Here is a 23525-nt window from a genome sequence, read left to right as displayed (position 1 = left end):
TATGATGTCACGCTTGGCCAACAAGCTGTCTGATCAATTCCAGTTGCAACCAATGGAACCAATCCTGGCACTTGCAGGAAAGAAACTGCCATATGACAGGGTCCGGTGCCAATCTCTAGCATTATCTTTATTCACAATAGTGGTGGTAGGACTCACATAGATCCTACAAAAAGTCCACAATGGGGAGAGAACTGAAGCCTAGACTTCCATGTGAAAGAGAGAAAAGTAAGATGGGACCTAAGGAAGCACAGAATATAAAACAATAGAGTTGGAAGAGACCTTGGAGGTCTTCTAGCCCAACCCACTGATCAAACAGGAGACCCCTATATACCATTTCAGACAAATGGTTAGCCAGTCTCTTAGGTCCAAAGTGACAGCGTAGACATCCTGCTATTTCTTTTCTTTTGCATCCCATCACTTATTGTCAACCTGGCTGTGCTTCGCTTCTTCTGACTCTTTGGAGAAGAGTTTCTCAAGTTTAGCATCTTGGGGAGTTAGAGGATTTCGATTAAATGTCTGATTTGTTACTGGCTATATTGTATCCACCAAGGCAGCCATTTTGCAAGAGTGCCATTTCAAGATTTTAAGATGTGTAGCTGCTTCCCCATCATTTAGAAGTACTTGCTTGTGCTGGAAGACAATCATTTCATGTTCTCGGGGCAAGTGCTTTCCCTCTTTCCAACAATGATGATTGTGTCGTCCTTTTCTAAGTTAATCTAACTGATCTTCTAGGACAGGAGGGTCAAACTGATCTGGAGGGCAAGATCAGCATTATACTTCTCCACGGGAGAAGAGAGAGAGAGAGAGAGAGAGACGGGACGGAAGCCTCCTGAGGCAACCTGCCAGCCGAAACAAGATGCAGGGGGCCCCTGCGCCACATTTTGGCCACCAGGGTGCTGCAGGAGGCCATCCAGGCTGAAAACGGGACACGGGGGGGGCCACACACGCCACCCAGGCCAGATTTCAGCTGCCAGAGGCACCATGGGCCAGTCCTTTGCTATTTTTAGGCTGGACCTGTGGGCCAAATTTAAGCACCCTGAGGGCCGGATACAGCCCGTGGGTCTTGAGTTTGACACCCCTGTTCTCTGACCACTTCCCAAATTGGCTAATTTCAGGGGGTCTTCCCTAATAGAACAAGAGCACCATTTTGAGGGCCCACAATAATCCAAATCGTGTTACCTTGGACATATTCAGGGGAATTCAAATGGTACATTCAGCACGATGTGTAAAGGGTAGCCAGAAGATATAAGGTGTTCAAAGGTTCCCATCTGTGACTGGCCTGGTCGGGACGCTAAAAAGATCCAGCCACAGTGATGGGATTCAAAATTTTTTACTACCGGTTCTGTGGGCATGGCTTGGCAGGGGAAGGATACTGCAAAATCCCCATTCCCTCCCCACCCCACTAACCTGGTTTCCAGCTCCGTTCTCCTGTGCAGGGCAACCAAAGAAGACCCAGCCAATCAGCTGGGACTCGGGAGGCAGAGAATAGATGGGGGTGGGGCCAGTCAGAGGTGGTATTTGCCAGTTCTCTGAACTACTCAAAACTTCCACTACCGGTTCTCCAGAAGTGGTCAGGACCTCCTGAATACCACCTCTGGATCCAGGTGTTGATGGTGGCTTTGATGGCTTTGACCCCTTCTGAAAACAATAACCCCAACTCCTCATGGTTGTGCCAAAAACAACAAGGAATCTTACAATGCATTGAAAACGTATTTTTGATCTCATGTAATACAGCAAGGGCAGCTGTTCATTTTTTACCATGAAGATATTTTCCACATCTGACGCCATAATGCTTTCCTCCAATTCTGCACAGATGGTTTAGCACCACCTTAAATTCCATCCTTTGGCCCCAAAGACTAAATCCCAGAAGTAGTTATCATTTGTTAAAGAGGAGTTACTCGTGGTGTGTAACGAGATACATATGTAAAAGCTTGGCATACTATGGACAGTTTTGATCTCTTGTGAAAAAAAAATTAACTTCATTACTCCAAATACACTTCTGGATTCCAAAGGGGGTTAGAATCACAACTATCAGGGAGGGAGGGAGGGAGGAAGGAAGGAAGGAAGGAAGGAAGGAAGGAAGGAAGGAAGGAAGGAAGGAAGGAAGGCAGGCAGGCAGGCAGGCAGGCTTCCGTGTAATACTGTAGTAACCATTTCTTTCTGTCCTTTGCCTTAGATGCCTGTGAATTCCAGCAAACCTGACCTCTTTGGTAAGAGAAATCTACTCTATACCACACTCTACTATCCAATTCGTAGCTCAGGGTTGAAATGAGGAATCCTTTGAGTTCACTGATCTTCATGCAGATGTTTAATTACCCAAACTAGGTAAGATCATCACCACTGATGATATTACCTACTTTGGGTAATAAAACGTCTGCAAGAAAATTACCTAGCTCAGAGAGCACCAAGGACCCATTCTACTATCCATCTGATTTGTGGCTTCATCTTGCAAATTTACCACAAGTATCCTTTCTTCCGCTCTCAGCTTGATTTTATGCAGCTTGAGGTTTTCTTTCTTTCTTTCACCTTGTTTGATCATTTTGCATATTTTCATTTTTGCATTTAGTTAATTAAAAAAAATGTTTACAAATTATTCCAGCAAAAGGGGATAGGGGAAGAGATAAATGATTGGAGAGAGAGAGAGAGAGAGGGAGGGAGGGAGGAGAGAGAGAGAGAGAGAGAGAGAGAGAGAGAGAGAGATAAGGCAGATGGAGCAGAATGAGAGAGAAAGGCACTGGCACAAAGAGAAAAATACGGTATGCGATGGGAGTAAGGTGAACGCTCTGTTTAGCATCATATTTTCATGTACAATTAATCTCACGTTAAGTCTTTGCACATATTAGAAAACTCCCCAGGACAAGATGGCATGTTGTATTTGAGCCCAGTGATACATCCTGTACCTTTGGGCGGGGAAGAAGCACAGTGAACTGTACACACACAAAAGACTGTATTGCCTGAATGAATGAAGATTGATGAGATCCCAGACAGAGAAATAGGAAAATTTATGTCTGGCTCTAGCCACTCCCAACTTTCAGAGCCTATAGTCCTGGATAATAATAATTTTTTTTAAAAAAGAGAATTAAAGATGACGACATAAGAAAATAAAGCACCTTTTTCAATAGTCCTGCATCAAGAAAAGCCATTTTCTGGCAAGCACGTGAATCCTCAAAGGACTGAAAAAGGCTGCTCTAGAATAGATGCAATGCACAGGGGAGGCACAGGCAAGGTGAACCTTCTTGGTGTTGACTGGCAAACTGCGGAAGCCTAGGAAATCTGCCAATTCTTATAGCCTGGTTTGTTTTGAAAGCAGGTTTCTAGCCCTTAAGACCGCAAAGCCGGGTCCTGAGCATGCATGGCAGAGATTGGCAAGATCTCAAAAACTAGTTGGGAGAAAGTGATTAGTGGCCATTCTCTTCTTTATCGGAAATAATTAAGCAAACCATGCAAAAAAACTGTACATTTGCATATTATACAGGTAGTCCTTGAGCTACAACCACAATTGAGCCCAAAAGTATTTTGGGAATTTTGTCCTATTTTACGACCTTTCTTACCACAGCCGTTAAGTGAATCACTGAAGTTGTTAACTTAGTAACAAGGTTGGTTAAGGGAATCTGGCTTCCCCGTTGACTTTGCTTGTCAGACCACAAAAGGGAATCCCCATCAGGTTGAAATCAGTGATGAAATCCATTTTAAAAGAAAAACCGAAAGTCCATCTTCCAAAACAAATTATTTTATTTAGGAAAGCATCAAATTGGCAAAGCCCATGGTAATTCCAGATCTGACACAACCCGGAATTACCCCCAAAATATTACAAGTTAGAAGCAACCCCGCAAAGTCACATTCTCCGATAGAAGTTGCATGATGTCATAAATCTCCACCTCAAGGGGCCTAAGCACAGACAGGTCATTTTTGCTTTTTCCCACGGGAAGAAGAATCACCTAGCCAAAACACTCTTTATCTCCACTCCTCCCCCCTTAGGAATGTGGTGAGCCCGAAACCCTTCCTCCCATGACTGCCGTAGAGAAAGTAAGAAACGGAATATATACTAAGCAGGGGTGGGATTCAAATTTTTTAACAAAAGGTTCTGTGGGCATGGCTAAGTTGGTGAGCGTGGCTTGGTGGTCATGTTATTCGCTGGGCGTGGCCAACTCAATATCACTCACATCGCGGCACGCATCTCCTCGCCTGGCCTCTCATGACTGTGGGGATGCTGCAACAGTTATAAGTGTGAAAAATGGTCACTTTTTTCAGTGCCATTGTAACTTTGAATGGTCACTCCACACAAGCAAAGTACCAGCAAAGGAGGGGAAAAACACCCCAGAGACGTTCCTGAGACAGGAAGTCTAGTCCTGCCAAGAATGTAATAAGGTGTAACGGAGAGGCAGTTTCTATAAGCAACTCCAGAATGTTTCCTTCCTGCCTTCCTTACAGGATTAGGCCAGCAATTTCTTCAAACAACCGGTTCACCGAACTGCTTAGAAAGTTAACAACCGGTTCTGGCTAATAGGTGCAAACTGGTAGAATCCCACCCCTGATACTAATCCTAACTAAAATGGCTACACTTATGTCAATTTCGGGCTTGAAAAATCACATGACCAGGGGTGGGCTTCAAGAATTTTAGCAAAGGGGTCTCTGCCTGGTTGCTGGGTGGACGTGGCAATGGTAGGCGTGGCCTAGTCAGCCTCCTGCACCACGGCTGGGGGGGGGAGGCTTTTTTGCCCTCCCCAGGCTCCAGCAGCTTTCTTTGATTCTCCAGGATGAAAACAGCCTTCCTGGGCTCTGGAGGCCAGAAATGGGCCCATTTCCAGCCTTCCCGAACTTCTGGGAGGCCCGTTCATCGCCCTCCCTGAGCCTCTGTGCACACCCTGCGCTTACTTGCATCCAAAAGGAGCCACATGGGGACTCCTGGGAGGGGAGAGGAGGGGGGGCGGGGCCAGCCAGGAGTGGGATTTGGGGGTTCTCTGAACTGCACAGAATCTTAGCTAGGGGCTCTCCTGAACCCGTGAACCTCCAGCAGCCCAACCCCTGAACATGATCCCGGGACACTGCAACTGTCATCAATAACAACCAATTACCAACCATCCAAATTTTTGACCACATGACCATGATGTTGCAATGAGTGAAAAACGGTCATTAGTCACTTTTTTCATTGACATTGTAACTTCGAGCAGTCACTAAATGAACTGCTATAAGCCGAGGACTACCTGTGTAAGTGAATGTATTTCTAAAAGGTGTTCCTAGATACTGAATATGAGTTGACTATATTTCTGTATTTGGTTCTATTTGCAGAATGTACACAATTCTGAACTTGGGGTTCTAGAATGCTTTACACATGTTGACCTAGTTTGAATGGCATAGCCCCAGCATGGTGAAACAAGCCATGGTTTCTAATACGGTAGATTTACTTACCTCAGTCATGGTTTGCAACACTTACATGATGAAGTAAGCATTTTCTTCCACACTGTAGACATAAAACTAGGAGAAACGGGTCCCTGGGAAAGGGACTGAAATGTGGCACAAGGAATAAAAGAAGGAAGAACCATTTTTTATTTTATTATTCAAATTTATGTAGCCACCTCATTTTTTGACATTTTTTGCAGCTTTCTGGCATTTACTTCTGATTTCTGGCAAAATCTACCGTAAATAAATCCACCCATGGGCTATAATGGTTTTGCTTAATGACCATGACATTAACAACGGTCACCCGAAATGTTGTAAAGTTGGATTCACTCACACGGTGATCTGCTTAACAAGCAACATGACTTCTGATCGTAATTCTGGAGTCATGGTCATAAGTGGATGATTATCTGTATACACATTAACCAGAGATAAAAGGCCTATTCTTTTATTCTTGTACCCTATCTTCTGCACATGTGAATGTTTACTTTCAGGTCTCCCTCCCCTTAAACTAGCCAGCTTTGTGCCTCTTCATGCCTTCATTCTTGTTGCCTCTTCATGCTGACATTCTTGTTAATTGTGGCTTCTTCATAATCGATCTGTATAACCCACCAAACTTCTGATTGTATAATGAGATTTGATTGTATCTACAGTCAATTTTGTAATCCAAGGGCATCGAACGCTCTGCCAAGGTGCTGATAGAAACAAGGGTAGTGAATATAAAAGGAAGACAGAGGAAAAATAAACATCTGAGCAAACCCAGTGACTCCAAGCTTGGGCTGCTTGACAATTCTAGGGATATGGGGGCAACCCACCTCACAAGGTTTTTTGCTATGAGGAAAATACAAGGAGAAAGGAGCGTAAGGTAGGTTTGCCACCTTGAATTATTTATAAAAAAATAAAGGCAGGATAAAAATAAACAAACAAATCAAGGCTTGAAACCCTGCTCCTGATCATGCAGTCCCAGTTGCCATTTTGACTACCGTATTTCCCCATGTATAAGCACCCCCTTTGTATAAGCCACCCCCCCAATTTTTGGACTGTGAAGTTTTGAAAAAAATATTTTATTAGAGAAACAAGTTATGAAGAAAGAAAATTTACAAAGAAACAAAATTTGACGTCTAGATCTACAACTTCGGTCATGACGCCAAAAGCGGTGCGGGCGACGCTAGCAATCTACGCATCGGAACGAGAGTAGGAACGAAGCATTCAGGCCGATGCCTAGAGTATGCATTTCTATCGCGTACTCGCACTCATAATCGTATCATCACGTACAATTTTTACAAAAAAGTATAGCATACTGCTGGAAAACCAGTTTATTCCTACTTTATTATTTTATGCATTTTTCACGTATAAAAAGTGTACCTGCTTTGTATATGCCACCCCCCTACTTTTTGGGCTTGAAAATTTTGGAAAAAAGGGGTGGCTTATACATGGGGAAATAGGGTATTTTATTTATTTTATTTTACTCATTTATATCGCTCCTTTATTATTTTTACAAATAACCCAAGGTGGTGAAACTTTCCTACATTCTCCCAACCCTTCCTACGGGACCTGTTATTTTCCCCACAACAACCCTGTGAGGTGAGGTGGGCTGGGTGACTCGCCCAAGGTCACCCAGCTGGCTTTCATGGCTAAGGCGGGACTAGAACTCACGATTTTCCGCTTTGTAGCCTGGTGCCTTTTTTTGTGTGTAAAAAGTTTTTTATTTTTTATATTTCAAAAACATCTCTTGTAGTGAACAGCATGGTTCCAGGTTTTCACATTTCCATACAAACATGACCTTGGTTACATATTCATCTTTCACATTTGATTTCATATCATAACATTACATTTCATATTTTCTGTAAATTTTCTCAAAAATTCTTATATTCCTCAAATTTGTTTTATTTATTTTCTATTCCTTTCTTATTTCTTTTTATTTTAAATAGTTCTCATGTCTTCATAATTTATTAACTAAATGATGTATAAGATAAAGGGGTGGTACCTTCAAATTAGTAATTAAAGGGGAAATCTTTTTGAATTATTAGAATTAAGATGGAACTTTTGGAATAATGAAATAAGAATATGCGATTAAATTGCAAATGTGACGATAAAAAGTATAAAGTATAATGAATATGTAGCCTGGTGGTTTAACCACTAGGCCAAACTGACACACAGTCTCTCTCACTCCCTCCTTCTCTCTCTCTCTCTCTCACACACACACACGGACACACCGCGATGTCTCTATCACTTAAAAACTCTTTTCAGTTCTCCACATCACCATCCTGACGTCTTCTTTTATTTTTTTTATTGTTGTTCTTTTTCTCCCATCAGCTTCAAATCCAGCTCAGCAGGAATGAATCACCGCTTGAAGATAACTTGCCTCATCTATTTGGAGAAGCAATTGCTTGTAGTTTTAAATAAAATGTATTTTCTAATGAGAAAACACTTGCTCTTCCTTATTTAAAAACAAAGCATGCCCGTGAAACGATAGGTAGACCTTGACTTACTGATCGTTCAAAGTTACAATGGGACTGAATAAAGTGACTTAGGACCGTTTTTCGCACTTACAACTGTTACAGCATCCTCAGTGGTCACATGATCCAAATTTAGATGCTTGGCAACTGCCTCATATTTGTGACCATTGCAGTGCCCTGGGGTGAGATGATCCGCTTTTGCGACCTTCTGACAAGCAAAGTCAATGGGGAAGCCAGATTCCCTTAACAACCTTGTTACTCACTTAATACAGTGATTCACTTAACAACTGTGGCAAGAAAGGATGTAAAATGGGGCAAAACTCACTGAACAAATGTCTCGCTTAGCAACAGAAATTTTGGACTCAATTGTGGTCGTAAGTCAAGGACTACTTCTATAATGTCGAGGTCTGAAACACATTTGGACCCAGGAAAACTGATCTGAGGCAGGGGTCAAGGAGATGACATTTGAAGAAACGCGGTATTTGCAAATTCCAGCATGAGGTGATTAATCCGCTCATCTTAGAGGAATGTACAGATAACAGCTTAACCCTCTCCACTGCATTTCTCCAATTCTTCAATCATCTCAAAAGAAGCATTTAAGCATTTTAAGTATTTCTTTAAATGTCACAGAAAAGAATAAACAGATTAACAGAATTGGAAGGGACCTTGTAGGTCATCTAGTCCAACCCCTGCCCAAGCAGGAGACCATACATCATTTCTGACACATGGCTGTCCAGTCCCTTCTTGAAAGCTTCCAGTGATGAAGCTCCCACAACTTCCGAAGGCAAAGTTGTTCCATTGGTTGATTGTTCTCACTGTCAGAAAGTTTCTCCTTATTTCCAGGTTGAATCTCTCCTTCTTCAATTTCCATCTATTAATCCTTGTCTGGCCTTCAGATGCTTTGGAAAATAGCTTGATCCTCTCTGTGGCGGCCCCTCAAATATTGGAAGACTGCTATCATGTCTTCCCTGGTCCTTCTCTTCACTAGACTAGCCAGGCCCAGTTCCTGCAACCGTTCATGGTATATCAAAGACCTTGGCTGCTGGAACTCCTATTCAGACATATTGGAAAGACGGTTTAAGCTGGCCGTGTGCCAAAGCCTTTTTCCAAACGATCATGAGGACTAGCTGCACGAAGTTCATCTGGCTGTAAATACGGTAGATATAATCAATTCGTCTGGCTCTAATTAGATATAAGCTACTGTACTCATTGAAATTTTCCTTTTATTGAAATATACACATATATATATATATATATTGAACGTACTGGAAAAATAACCAGAACAGTAGCATTTAATGACAAACAGAGCTTGGAACATACGCAGGTTAGTTCATGTACCTCTCTCGACCATATATCCTTATCCCATGCAATTTTTTCCCCCTATTTGTCAAACATTTCTTCCAAAAAAAGCCATTTATCCCATACCCCATAGACAGTAATGTTCTCCCTCAAAAAGGCTATAGAGAATGCCTAGATTGGTGCAAAATAACATTAGGAACCAGGAAGAGGTATACTGTGGTTCAGCTCTCAGTGTGTAAAGAGGTGGCACAATTGAAGGAAAGGGAAAAATCATTTTTTATCACGTGTTATTTCCTCCTTTTGCACATCCACAATTGGCAAATGCTTTTTCACAGTTTTCCTAATAAATGATCCAGGACTGTATATGTGTATAACCCTACTAGCCCACCAATGGGGAACGTAACAATACTGTACAAGAGATCTGGTAAAATGGCATGTTTTGGTGTGAACGTCACAGTACCTATTGGCTAATGCCTGGCATGTCACAGTAAATTCATAACACCTTCAACACATGCAGTTTTGGAGGTGTTACTTATATAAATTAAAAAAAAAATGTACTTGGGAGTTTGGCAAAGAATGAGGATGTCATCGTTTTCCCATGTCAATACTTCTAAAGCCTATAAAGAAAGTTTTTTTTCTTAAAAAAAATCTATGTACAGAGAGAATAATCAAGATAGAAAATAATCTTGTAATTTCCTTCTACGGGTGTGAAGTTAGGACACATGTCAGAGAGAATCAGAAAGGAAGGAAAAACAAGTTCCAGTTTCTTTTTAAGGGTTTTTTTTTGGGGAGGAATTAATTCTGCTGCTTGAGGGGAAGAAAAGTACAAATTTCAAATGCCTCTCAAGAAGAGATGGTCTTGGGCTGCTTTCTTCTTTTTAAAAAAATTGGGGGGGGGCTGAGGGGGGAGGTTTTTCCCAGCCCAAAGGAAAGAGGTTACTAAAAAAAAAAAAAAAAGATTACTAAAAGCCACCGAGCTCTTAAGATACATCTTAATTCTCTTCCTTCCTTCTAGCCTTTGGACTAGACCAGGGGTCTCCAAAGATGGCAACTTTAAAACTTGTGGACTTTAACTCCAAAAATCCCTCAGTCAACATAGCATAGAGGAATTCTGGAAGTTGAGGTTCACAAGTCTTAAAGTTACCAAGTTTGGAGGCCCCTGGCCTCATTCCAGCCATCAGCACGTGAATGGGAGTTGATGGAATTTGTAGTTCTCTTAATTTTGGAGGGGGCTTGGCTGGGGCTGGGAGGACAAATCTCTGCACTCAGGAGAAGAGGAAGGAAGATGCTGGTGATTTTTGCCCTAGGGTTGTAAAAGCCCCTCTAGTCTTCATTGAAGCTACAAGCTCCACCCAAACTTCAGTCACGAGTTTTGCTATTTGGGAAAGGAGCGAAGATGTGCTGGTTGAGTGGCTGCCCTGCACTCCAGATGTGCATTGTGGAGAAAAAGAAAAGAGGGAGAAGTTGAAAGGCTCTTTTGTATTGCACAGTATTGCAAAAGGGATTTTAAAAAAAATAAAAATAAAAAATGAGTCATCTAAAGGCAAGGCACCAGCGGCGCTACGGATACGACTGTTCTGGCAACCCATGGGAGCAGTCAGCTGCCAAAGCCTCACAGCCTGGAAAGAGGGTTTGCTTACATGTCTTTTCCCAAGGTTCGCTGACGTGTCGTGAGGCCTTCTTCCCTCTCCCAGCTCTTGCGTGCCAAATTTAGTTTGGAAATGGCATTCTGTCAGCCGCCACGCACACTGTATGGGGCATCACTGCATTTGAAATACCATAATATCCCCCAGGTTTCCTCAGCCTATGTCCTCCAGGAATGTTGAATAGGACAATAGAAGGGCTACACTGAGAAAGGCTGGATTCCATGGGCAGAAGGAAATGGGGGTAGATGCCTCTAGGAAAACGAATGTATGAGCATTGCTTAAATGACAAGCTCATTTGAGTAACGACTTCATAGCATCCGGGCCTGTGGAAGTGACACATCATGTATCATAAAAGGGATTTGCAGTAGGCCAAGCTGAACCTTCTCATGGGATGGTTTGCTGATAGGAGAGAAATGTTGAAACTGGATAACCCTCCACCCTTGCCAGGTAATTTAAGCCATGCTGGAAAAAGCTGAGAATTGTAGTTTATCATCACCTGGCAGCCCACCGATTACACATCCTTGTTCTAGGTCAAGAGTTGCCAAACTTTTGGGAACTTTTAAGACTTGTGGACTTCAATTCCTGGAAGTCCTCAGCCAGTCATGTTGGCTGGAGAATTCTGGGAGTTGAGGTTCACAAAGTCTTAAAGTTGCCAAGTTTGGAAGACTCCAGTTTTAGACGACGGCGTGGACTTTGTGCTAGAATCTGGATCAAGAGCAGTGGACCAAATGCCCTCCATCTGGATTCCTTTTGGACTTCAGATCCCATGGAGATTACAATCATAAATATCTAGGAGGGTTTTGTGTTGCAGAACATTTCAAAGAAAGTGAAACATGCCAACCTTAACAAACTTCTGCAATTAGGAATCTAATTGGGAAACGTCTTACCAGAATCAGCTTCCTCACCATTCTTCCTCAAAAAAAAACAACAACCCAGCAACAACCCTATATTTAGATTTTCCTACCAGCCCCCTAACTTCTCTGTTGGCTTCTACCTCCTGTGCTGTCCAACATCTACTTTCTATTCTTCTTGCTTCTAAGGACAACCTGTGCATGATAGTTGATGACCTATGCGGGAGTGACTTGCTTAGGCAATTCAAGAAATTAAAAACAAATCACATTACAAAAACATATCAGTGATGGACCTGTGTTATCCTGGAGACAGCTGCCATTCACCCTTCTGTATGCTCAGTGAGACCGCGGAAAGGGAAATACACACGTGAATCACCGATTCTGCATATGTCCGCATGGAAAATATAAAACCAAGCCACCGGAGTCTTTGGCTCAGAACAGCTCTTTTTCCATAAGGGGGTGCGGACCCTGGTTCGGTGATCTAAATATTGCCGAAGAATGAGAAAGGAGTCAAGAAAATGAGAAGAGCCAGAGTTTCTCAAAACTGGGTAAAAAAATCTGGTTGCTGGTGAAAAGGGGAGCCCCGGGCAATTGGGGATATTGAAACTGTAGGCTCAGAACTGCTTCTCCCTGAGGAATGGGGTGGAAGAATCGAAGTATTATTTCAAACGTCTGTCCCCACCCATCAACAATTCTACTAGAATTAGCTGGGGATGGCCAACTTGGCCCAGATAAAAAGCAGCAATAGGTCCAGCTCAGGAATGAATTCAGGGTTTCTATTTCTGCTGGTTTTCTGCAAAGATATTTAATCTTCCTGGGATTCCCTGTCACCCACAGATTAGGACCCCTGTGAAACTTCTACCCTTCTTGCCAATTGCACTAAAGCCACCTGCCTTTCAGATGTCTACTTCTCAATCTTCTACTCCCCATTTCTGGCAGAAGAAGGTAGATTCTTGGGTACATTGGATTTTTATCTCCAGAAAATTCAACTACTGACTCTTCTCTAGGCTTTTAAATGAGCCATTATTTTTAGACCATCCAACCTATTTTAAAAGACAACTTTTTGTTGCTTATTGGCTAGCCCAGGGATGTCTCCAAACTGGGCAACATTAAGACTTGTGAACCAACTCCCAGAATTCCTCAGCCAACCATGGAATTCTGGGAGTTGAAGTCCACAATTACCATGTTTGAAGACCTCCCTGGGCTAGACCATAACTTTAGGAACATGCACTCTTTATTTTCAGCTGCCTGTTCTTGATGGTCTTCACCAGGTCACTGTCACCCAGAAAGCAATAAGATGCCAAAGGAGGGAAAAATCGTAGGCCCTTATAAATATGCAAGAATTGGCTATATTTTGGATGTTATTTGCTTTCTTCTGAAAATATATCTTACCTGGGCACTACAGGCTCAAACCAGAGGTAAAGATTACTCCCATCAAGAAGCCCAAAAAGGGATTTAATAATTTGTCTCCCCTTCCCCTCAAAAACTACAGTTCCCAGAATCCTCTAGAGGTAGCCATAACTCCCAAACCAGGCTCAGATTAGTTTATGACTTTAAGTTAGATGAATCTCACACCTCTTCTGTGATTTTTGGCTAAGCCCCACTAGGTGATGATAATCCTGGATGGATTACACATCCCATCCGTTAAGCTTCTCTCCTTGCTGCCACTGGGAACTGGAATTTAAAACAATTTCTATGGGAAAGTTCTACGGATGTAGTGCTTATTTTTGAATCATTACTCGTTTTAAGGAATAGTGTTTCTCCTCGTTACCTTTATCTTCTCCCAATTTCTGTCCAGCCATCCTAAATACAAGATAAAAGTTTCTCCTGTTGACCCTCCAGGGCCCACTTCAGTCAATCTCTTGGGCTTCAGTCCCAAGATTGTCCACGCAATCTTCCTCCTCATAGTGGCGATTCTTGCTTACATCCGTTGGCCGCAGACTGCTCCCCTTCTCTATCTGTATCGAGTCCGTCAGCTTGTTTGTCCTCTGGAGACTCTGACGATCGAGCACGGATGCTGACCCACAAAACCAAGGTTTGTAAAAACCCATAGAGACAGGCAAATTGCAACAGATACTCTTGGACCAACCAAAGAACCAAGTACATCCCATAGGCGCTGACCAAGAAACAGGCCAAGCCATGGAGCCAAACCTTCACAGGTCCTCCAAATCCCAGGATATCCATAACCAACCGGAAAGCCGGGGAGGATGCACAGAGCAGAGTCACCACACACAGATCAAAGAGGTGTCGGGTGAAGTTGAAGCAAATCTGGAAATGTTCTGGAGACTCCACCGATGGCTTGTGAGGAGCAACATGTTGAGGTATCCCAGCAAACAGTGAGTGCCCTCCAGCCGCTGAGCCTTGGCCCCATCCAATAATTTCCAAAAGCCGGTGGCCACTCCACCATCTTGCCTTGGGAGGTCCCGTGCATTTCACTGAAACCTCTGGTTTTTCCTTCAAATGCTCCTCCTGGTTGAAGTCCTGCTTTCCTCTCCACCAGGACAGTCTAGGGAGCCACGACTTGGCTCTGTTTAAGAACATTGCACAGGGAATAAAATCCTGGTTACCTCCAAAGAAGGCCTCCAGCCCAGGATGTCTATTTTACCAGCAATGTGGAAAAGGAAGATTAAAAGTCAGTTGGGCTAAAAAAAATTCCAGGAAAGGATTCCCACTGCAAAGAATGCTGATTAACTTGGTGGGTTTCTCTGCGTCTGCTTTCAGCTTGATTAGTAGTGTTTCAAATCCTGAAGTTGCTGACTCATTCTTCAAGTAAACCACAATTGAGCTTCTCCATAAATTAAGGTCATCCAGGTTTACGGTTCTTCCGGACGTTGGCTATCGGGAATATAATTTTCTCTGTTCAGGAAAATAGAGATGATGGATGGCACTTTACTTAAGAGCAAGTAGAACTGATTACCACATCATACAACTACTTCTAGCATTATGGACAAACTGGATAAAAGAGGAGGTGGGAATTTCTCCTCTGTATTTTTACCACCAACCCCCCCCCCCAAAAAAAACAAAACAAAACATATTGTTGCTTCAATAGGAAAAGGCATTTAGGCACTCCAAAATATCACTCCATGCTAATTCCAGTCAAAAGTGGGACTTTCCCTCCTTCTAAAATGAAGGCGGCGGTTTTAAATTGATGAACTAATTGCCTAAACGAGAACAAGCAAGGGATGAAGAGTTGGGATGTGGCAAGGACTAAATCACTATTTCTCAATCTTGACACAACTTGAAAATTGGGTGGACTTCAACTCCCAGAATTCCACTACCAGCCCATACTAGCTACGGAATTCTGGGAGTTGACATCCACCCATCTTTAAGTCTGCCAAGGTTGAGAACCATATAAGAAACATGTAAGAGAAAGCCTTAAATGGCTTTTTGTCATTTTAAAAGTGATAGGATAAGTGGGCACAACTGGTTCTCTGAAGATAGTGAAAATATAGACATTTACTTCAATTACTGTGACCTATTATTTTACTTTGTGTCTGGAACAATAGGAATAATAATGACTTACTCCAAAAAGTTTGATGTAAGGGCAAATATAGTTTATATTATTTTGTATCTTGAAAATCAACCTATACATTTTCACTCATCCCATATCAACTCTTTTCTATCTAATTTACTCAGTCAGTTTTCCGTTTTATCTAGTGTTCCTTGAGATGTGTTAGAGAATGCAAGTTATGAGTTGAATTTCTGAATGCACTGAGAAAAAGGGACAGCTTGTAATTCTCTAATTATTTAGCCTAATCTCTGAGTAATGGAAACATTGGGAGTGGGGGAAGGGGTTCAAATATTCCCACATTTATTCTTCTCCCCCTACCCTCCCAAAAATGAACCAAATTACATTTTCACTTTATGGAAAAAGCAGAGATTAAGCTAAATCTGGAATTAAGAATCTGTCTTCCTGTCTTTTTTCTGCCTCTTAATATATTCACAACTTAACCTACATCTTGATTTGCTGTTTTTGCATATTTGCTCTCCTTCATTCCCAATGAATCCCAATGTGATGCCTTGATTTTGATTTAACAGCTGTAAATCCATCTATTCTGATTTAGCATTAGAAGCAGATTTGGCTGCTATGAGTTGCTCAAGAAATTATAGTTTAATAATCCTAATTTAGCCACATGTGGGAATTTAGCACCACTCCTAAGATGTTCCAAAATTGTTGTTTTATGTCTGCAAAATCTTTCTTCCCTATAAATAAAAGGCTGAATTTGGGACAGAACAACTTTTTTTTAATAGCGCGAACTCAAACTATGAAATGAACCTAGAGAGCTACAGATTGGCAGCACAAAGGAATATTCTCACAGCATAAGAAATCATCAAGTTGAAACCTGTTTTTTTTTAATCTTAGGCATATCTGTCTTGCTGTGACATCACAGGATTGCCCAAACCATCTCTTCAATCCTCAAAATGCAAGAACTGCCATTCCCAAAGTGTAGCAACTATATAAGATCTGCTTGTGAAATTTTGAGTGCTCATCATTACTCAGAAGTAACTCCCACTGAGATAAATAGACTTTGCCCTAAGAGAAACAAAGGAACTACCTCTAATTTGGTGGTGGTGGTGAAGGAGGAGGAGAATGCATGAAAAGATAATCATGAAAGCAGTATCTCTAAGCCAGGGCTTCTTTAAGTTTCTGTGGATTTCAATTCCCAGAATTCCTCAACCCAGAATCTTGGGATCTTTTAAGTTTGGAAAAAAGGTTCAGAGAAGACCAACTAAGACGATCAAAGGCCTGGAGACTAAACCATATGAAGAATGGCTGCAGATTTTGGGTCTAGCTAGTCAAAAGAAAAGAAGAATTAGGGGGTGACATGATAGCAATATTCCAGTACTTGAGGGGCTGCCACAAAGAAAAGGGGGGATCAAATTATTCTCCAAAGCACCAGAGGGCAGGAAAAGAAACAATGGATGAAAACTAATCAAGGAGAGAAGCAATCTGGAATTAAGGAAAAACTTTCTAACAGTGAGAACAATTAACCAGTGGAACAGCTTGCCTTCAGAAATCGTGGGTGCCCCATCATTGGAGGTTTTTAAGAAGAGACTGGACAGTCATTTATCTGAGATTGTATAGGTCAGGGGTCGCCAACCTTTTTGACCTCAGGGACCACCAAACTTATAATTTTAAATCCCATGGACCAGAGACCCGGGGAAAATCCCCAAAAAAGTCTGCAGGAAAATTCCCCACCCTGTTTTCCTACCAATCAATCATTCTTTATTTGGGATCGCAGGATACCGTCTCCAGCTCCGTTCTCAGGGGGAGAGAGAGAGAAAGAGACTTTTGGCTTCGTGCAAGTCTTCGTGCAAGCAGAAGTCTTTCTTTCTCTCCCCTAAACTCTGCCAGAAATGAGTCTTTGCCAGTGCAGCCTCTTGGAGCAGGATGCCTTGTAGGGTCCCAAAGACTCATTTCTGATGGAGTTTGGGGGAGAGAAAGAAAGACTTTTGATGCTTTCCTTGTATGCAGTCAAAAGCAGAAGAAAGAAGCGGAAAGAAGCAGCCCAGTGGCCAGGCCAGACGTGTGGGGTGAGCGGGGCAAGTTCCCCCCCACTCTCCTCACTATCTTTCCTCACAATGCAAGCGACGCAGGCCTTGTGTTCCTGCAGGCCATATGGGTGGTGTAGCCTTGTGTTCCTGCACAGCCTGGATTAATTACTTTGGGGAATGCTTTGGGGGTGACATTTCTCTGCGGACCACCAAAATTTTCCCATGGACCACCAGTGGTCCCCAGCCCACTGGTTGGCGACCACTGGTACAGGTTTTCTCCTGGTTGAGCAGGGGGCTGGACTAGAAGACCTCCAAAGTCCCTTCCAGCTCTATTCTATTCTAACAATAGCTATCTTAAAAGTTGCCACGGTTGAGAAACACTGCTATAAACACACATAAATTCTTTTCTCCTTAAAATTAGGAGGAAGCCTCCTTGGGGCTTCACTGCAAATATTCACTTAAACCAGTGTTTCTCAACCTTGGCATGTTTACCAGGTGTAGACTTCAACTCCCAGAATTCCCAAGCCAGCATGCTGACTGCAGAATTCTGGGGATGGAAGTGCACAGTGGCTAGGGAATTCTGGGGGTTGAAGTCCACATCTTAAAGTTGCCACCGTTGTAGTAATAAATGGCTCAGACATTTATCCAAAAGGACATTTCACCTGTTCAAAGAACTCCCTGTTTACCTGGAACCATTTCACTTAGTTTTTGGCTCACCCTTTTCCATTTTTTTTTTGTATCTATACCTCTGCAAAACAGCCACCTCAAAACAGTAGCTTAAAATTATCAGATAGCACTAGCATGTTTTGAGAGCCAAGCTATCAAGAGTGATGGCTCTCTGAACTTTGCCCTCTTCCACGCCAGCTCTTTTGGCCAATTTCAGCTGTTAATTTAATCTTTTCCACTTTACAACAAAGAAGAGGTTTGCTAGAGCCACCTCACATAAAAAGGAATTTTTAAAAGCCACCTCACACAGAAAGGAATTTTGAAGAGGCCAAATTGGAGCGCTGCTTAGGAGAGTGAGGCAGTTATATAAATTAAAAGAAATAAACCTGAGGTACAACACTTATCTTTACCGTTTTAATATTACCCGAAGGTGCATAATAAGATCTTTGCCAAAACACTCGAGATTCCTATTGTGGGCCTTTCAAAAGGAGGGGAATAAAAAAAAATCTAATCTGCAACCATTGTCTGTCTATGTCTGTGTTGGCTATGCCCAGCTAGGCAACCATCTATGCTGGTTTCTGCAAAGCACTAGATTAAAACAACAACAACCACCACTTCTACCTGGAATTTGCATCCCAAACTCCAAGTGGAGAAAATGTTTCGAGGCAGGCATTCAGCTCACCAATGAATGAAAAAAAAAAAATGGGGGGGGTTTTGGCGGACTGATATTATATGATCTATTTATAGCATCCTGCGCTTGCTGGAACTGCCTTTTCAGGCCTGGATTGCCCATTCCGAGCAAGCTTTGGCCTCCCCTTTCCAATCCACTGCTCCCCCCCCCCCGCTCCCCGCAATTCAAATCTGGAAGGAACAGCCTCCCTTTCCTAATCCGCGCATCGAGTCGAATCAAAGGATCGAGATCCACGAAGCTTACCTCCCCCCTATTACGCCCCCCCTCAAAGTCCACAACAACCCCCCCAAAACTGGAAGATCCCGCGCCGTATTGCGACCCACCTGATCGACAAACACACACACACACACACATCTATATATACCCGTGCGGGAGCGCAGCGCACACTTGCGCGTAAAGGTCTCCGGAGCAACTTTTCTCCTTCGGATCGCGCGTTGGGCTCGCTCTGCTTCTCAAGGGGTCGAGGCGCCCCCTCCGTCCTCGCTTTCTGAACTGGAGCGGGGGAGGTTTGCATTTGCAATCTCGCCCTCCTTTCTTGGCGCTTCCAAGCAGCAACCGCCAGCAAAAGCGAAGGGGAAAACCGGGAGGAAGGAAGGCAGGCAGGCAGGCCGGGAAGAGGGGGTCGGTGGGGGGGTGGCGGAATCTTTGGAGCCGCCAAACCCGGAGGAGAAGGCGAGAGAGAGAAAGAAAGAGAGAACGCGAGAGAGAGAGAGAGAGAGAGAGAAAGAGAAAGGGAAGAAAGAGGGAGAAGCTGCCCAGCCTTCGACGCAGAAGAGGGAGGGCGCGAGGAGGAGAGAAAGACGAGCTCCCTCCTTGTTTGGCTTTTCTGGCCCGACCGGATTGGGAGAGGCGGCACCCGAAAAGGTGGAGGCTTTTGCGAGGAGCAAGAGGAGGAGGAGGGAGCCTCTGGATCTAGCCGGCCCAGGAACCGGAGCGATCGGGGATCTCCGGCAGGGCGGGCTCAGCGCGATCGCTCGAAGCGCGCAGGCTTTGCGGGGGAAAAATCGCACGTTTTCGATCCAGAGTAGGACGCCGGCAAGGTCGAAGAAGGAGAAGCAAAAAGAGCTTTTCCCCCAACTTGGGGGCTCTCCAAGCGGCTTGTGGACTCTTTCTCCCCCTCCTTTGCTGCAGTTGCCAAGCGGCAGCTGCTTTGCAAGTTGGGAGGGTTGAGAGGCGGGGGCGCCCCGGGTGGAGGCGGAGGGAAGGAAGGAACCAAGCCAGCGGGAATGAGCCGAGAGAGGCCTGAGGGCTGCGGGAGGATCGTTATGTGGGTTTGTGTGTGTGTGATGTTTTGTGGGTTTGTGAGGCTTGCGCCCTGGATGGGAGATGCGCGCTGGACTTCGGGAACGAGCGTCGATCTTTTCCCATCCCTCTGCTTTTTTCCTTGCTGGGCTCTCCTTTCGTGGCTCCCTGGAAAAAATAAAATAAACTAAACATCGGAGCCGCCCAAGCTTTTCCAGAGTAGCAGAAAAAGAGCTTGCTTAAATTACCTCCCTCCCTTCCAACCAAAGGGAGGAGGGGGGAGGAATGGGTATGGGATCCGCAGGGAAAGGGAGTTATTTTTTTCCCCCCAGGGTCAAAAACGAAAGTGCGTTGTTAAAATAGTTGGAATTGCATTTTTAGGCTCAACTCAACCCCTCCCTCCGGGGGGGGTTGCCAACTTTTCAAATCGAGAGGTTGAAATCCAGAATAAAGACACGTGTTAACTATTAATGATGGCTATCGGTTGCGTAGATTAATAATAAAAATGCAGAGAATTAGCAAATAGGTCTTTTAAGGATTGCAAAACAACAACAAAAAAAACAAGATTAGTTTCTGAGAGAGGGAGGAGTGTTTTTCAAACTCGGGGACTTTAAGCTGGGTGGATTTCAACTTCCAGAATTCTCCAGCCAACTGGGGAATTCAGAAAGTTTGAAATCTTCACTTTAGAATTGCCAAGTTTGAAAAAATTTTTTAGCTCTGAAAGATCCTATCCCTCACAGAGGCTGCATGAATGGCTCTCACATGCAGGAAGACCTTTGAAGTTTACAACAAGCATCTCCAAAGGCCGGCAGGTATGGTAATGTGCTACCAGGCCAAGAGTATCAGACTACCAGATCAAACTCCCAAGTCTTTAAAATATTGGTAGAGATGAGACTCAAGTTACATTACCTTTCCCCAAGGCCTGTCTGGAGCTCACCTACAGTCTCTTAAAGGGAAAAATCCTTAAAAAATGAACTGGTTAGATTAGGGCAAGGGTGTCAAAATTCAGTTTTATTGAGGAGCTGCATCAGGGTTGTGTTTGACCTGGGTGTGCGTGGCTTAGTTCCCACATTATGCTAAGCCTCAATATAGTTTATCAGAAAATAAATAATAATCAGAAAATAAAATACAGGCTGAATAGTCAAGACCTTGTTGATGATCCAAACTCTGTCAAGGATTTTGGAGTACTCATCTCTAATGATCTAAGTGCTAGAGCCCACTGCAACTACATAGCCAAAAAGGCATTAAGAGTTGTTAACCTAATCTTATGTAGCTTTTTCTCTGATAATATTACACTACTAACTAGAGCCTACAAAACATTTGCTAGAACAATATTTAAATACAGCTCATCAGTCTGGAACCCACATTATGTATCTGATATTAACACAGTTGAGAAAGTCCAGAAATATTTCACAAGAAGAGTTCTCCACTCCACTCCTCTACTGGTTGCAGAATATCTTACGACACCAGACTTGAAATTCTAGATCTAGAAAACCTTGAATTACGCCGCCTTCGGTCCGATCTAAGTATAGTATATAAAATCATACATTGCAATGTCCTACCTGTCAATGAATATTTCAGCTTCAACCTTAACAATACAAGAGCACACAATAGATACAAACTCAAGGTTAATCACACCAAACTTGATTGCAGGAAATACGACTTCAGCAACAGAGTGGTCAATGTCTGGAATACTCTGACTCTGTGGTTTCTTTCCCAAACCTTTAGCCTTAGACTTTCTTCTATTGACCTCACCCCTTTCCTAAGAGGTCTGTAGGGCGCATGTATAAGCGCACCAAAGTGCCTACCATCCCTGTCCTATTGTTTCTTTTTATTTTTGTTATATGTATCCAGGTATTCATAACTATGTTTTTACTTATACCTATTATCTTATAAGAAATTGACAAAAATAAATAAAAATAAAAGTTTAGTATTCCTATAACATGCTAATCGAATTGCTTCAGTATCCAATCATGCTGAACCAAAACCCAGCCACATTGGCTGAATATGAAAGTGCCAGGCTAAAGTGAGATTGGATCCCAGCAAATGTACAGGGGAGTATGTTAGCATTATTATTTTATGTTTTATCATTCTTGCTGTAAGCCATCCAGGGTTATTTGGGCATAAAAGATGGGTGATTATGGAAAGGAGGGAGGCAAGGGGAGGAAGGAAGGAAAGAAGGAAAGGTTTCACTAAGAAAGTGACCGTTGAGAGGTGGGGGGAATCAATGTTGTATTTATTACTGATTAACAGCAATAGCACTTAGACTTATATACTCTTCATAGTTGCTTTACAGCCCATTCTAAGCTGTTTACAGAGCCCTCATTTTACCCACCTCAGAAGGACGGAAGGCCAAGTCAACTTTGAGCCGGGCAGGATCGAGCTCCCGACAGTGGGCAGCGTTATACTGCAATACTGCATTCTAACCCACCACCACAGCTCTTTTGGCAACTGCCTCAAACTTATGACCATCACTGTATCCTGAGGTCATGTGAATCCCTTTTGCGACCTGACAAGCAGAGTCAATAGGGAAGCCAGATTCACTTAACAACCAGGTTATTAACTTATCAACTACAATGATTTGTCAAAATATTCATGAACTGGTAGAGGATGGTAACAAGGTCAGCCAATGAATAGGCATAGCAACTAAATCAGCCAATGAGGGCTGTTTGGAAACTGAAACTGGAAGAAGCCTAGGCGTGGCTCTATATTAAGCTCTGGAGCTCTGAAGCTGCAGTCTTGTCTGCAACTCTGAATCAAAACAGAAACTGTTCTCTGCTGTTCTTTCATCTGCTGGTGTTTTTGTTTGTAACCTTTACCATGTTGGAAGAAACTACTAATGGTATTGTAAACTTTATTTCATATGTCATTATGTATATAAAGAAGTTAATGAATCCTGCTGAATCAAATCTTCTGAATTTGAATTTTGGCTGCAAAATCTAACCCGATTCTCTTAACCCCTGCGGCAAGAAAGCTTCTAAAACGGGGCAAAACTTTTAACTGTCTCACTTAACAACAGATATGGGGGCTCAGTTGCAGTCATAAGTCGAGGACTACCGGTCATTGAGCAACTGCACAGGCACAAAATGTGGAGGGGGGGAAGAGAAGACACACAGTTGTTGCTACCACAGCTGCTGCTCTTGAGGCCTTTTGCAACCCTGTGGTGTCTTTTTGTTAATCTTTTACTGTACACAAGAGAACGCTCAACAAAAGGTAGTTTATATGTGGCAAATTTCAACTGGGTGAGGATCAAGTGGGCACCTGTTCTCACCACAGACACACATCCTGGAAAGATTGTAGAGAAACTCCAAATAAAAACACATCCCATCAAAGTAGGACCCTCTTAATTTATGACTGGTTGCTCAGCAAGAGTTCAAAGTCACAACCACCTACCTTGGGGCTTATTTATGACCCAGTTTTTGAAAATTGCTCCTACCCCCTTCCTGGTCACATGAGCACATTTCACGCATTCTGCAACAGGGTCGCATTTATAATTCCCAGTTTCCTATAGTCACACGGTTATGCTTCCCAAATGTTTTATTGAACACTCACACTTCCAGGTTCTGGCAATTACATCGCATAGCCAAAGTTTTGCTCAATGTCCATGGCAAGCCATCGGTGTGCTTTAAACGGCCAGTGTTCACTTCATGACCATCTTCATTTAACAACCAGGGAGATTTACTTAATGAAAGCTGCAATTACATCTATGATAAGCAGGCTCCATTAAGGCCGTGAGTAGAGGACTAGCAGTCCGTGGGCCAGATAAATCATGCGTTAT

General features: G+C 43.1%; 2 protein-coding genes across 3 annotated transcripts in view; one reads left to right on the top strand and one right to left on the bottom strand.

Annotated features, from left to right (window-relative positions):
- APOM (apolipoprotein M) overlaps window positions 1-16098 on the top strand; it is a 38830-nt gene extending 22732 nt beyond the window's left edge. The window contains exons 6-7 of one of the 2 annotated variants that reach the window (XM_087923327.1): window positions 2177-2210; window positions 16016-16098. In XM_087923327.1, coding sequence (XP_087779453.1) covers window positions 2177-2202 — 26 coding nt within the window. In that variant the 3' untranslated portion in view covers window positions 2203-2210; window positions 16016-16098. Of the gene's footprint in view, window positions 1-2176; window positions 2211-7713; window positions 7826-16015 lie in introns of those variants that run through there. The other variant, XM_026720086.2, reaches the window with a different exon arrangement.
- Window positions 9063-14320, bottom strand: C2H6orf47 (chromosome 2 C6orf47 homolog). Its single transcript, XM_026720084.2, has one exon. The coding sequence runs from the start codon at window positions 14191-14193 to the stop codon at window positions 13555-13557; it is 639 nt and encodes a 212-aa protein (XP_026575869.2). The 5' UTR covers window positions 14194-14320; the 3' UTR covers window positions 9063-13554.
- Window positions 16099-23525: the final 7427 nt, after the last annotated feature.

The sequence above is a fragment of the Pseudonaja textilis genome, chromosome 2 (assembly GCF_049901715.1).
Source record: "Pseudonaja textilis isolate UNSWEBS1 chromosome 2, rPseTex1.2, whole genome shotgun sequence".
Lineage (NCBI taxonomy): Eukaryota > Metazoa > Chordata > Lepidosauria > Squamata > Elapidae > Pseudonaja > Pseudonaja textilis.
Note: the sequence above shows the minus strand (reverse complement) of the source record. Positions and strands in the feature narration are given on the sequence as shown.

What these genes read in the sequence shown, in the direction of transcription:
- C2H6orf47 (XM_026720084.2), bottom strand. Translation starts at nt 14,193, where the DNA reads ATGTTCTTAAACAGAGCCAAGTCGTGGCTCCCTAGACTGTCCTGGTGG.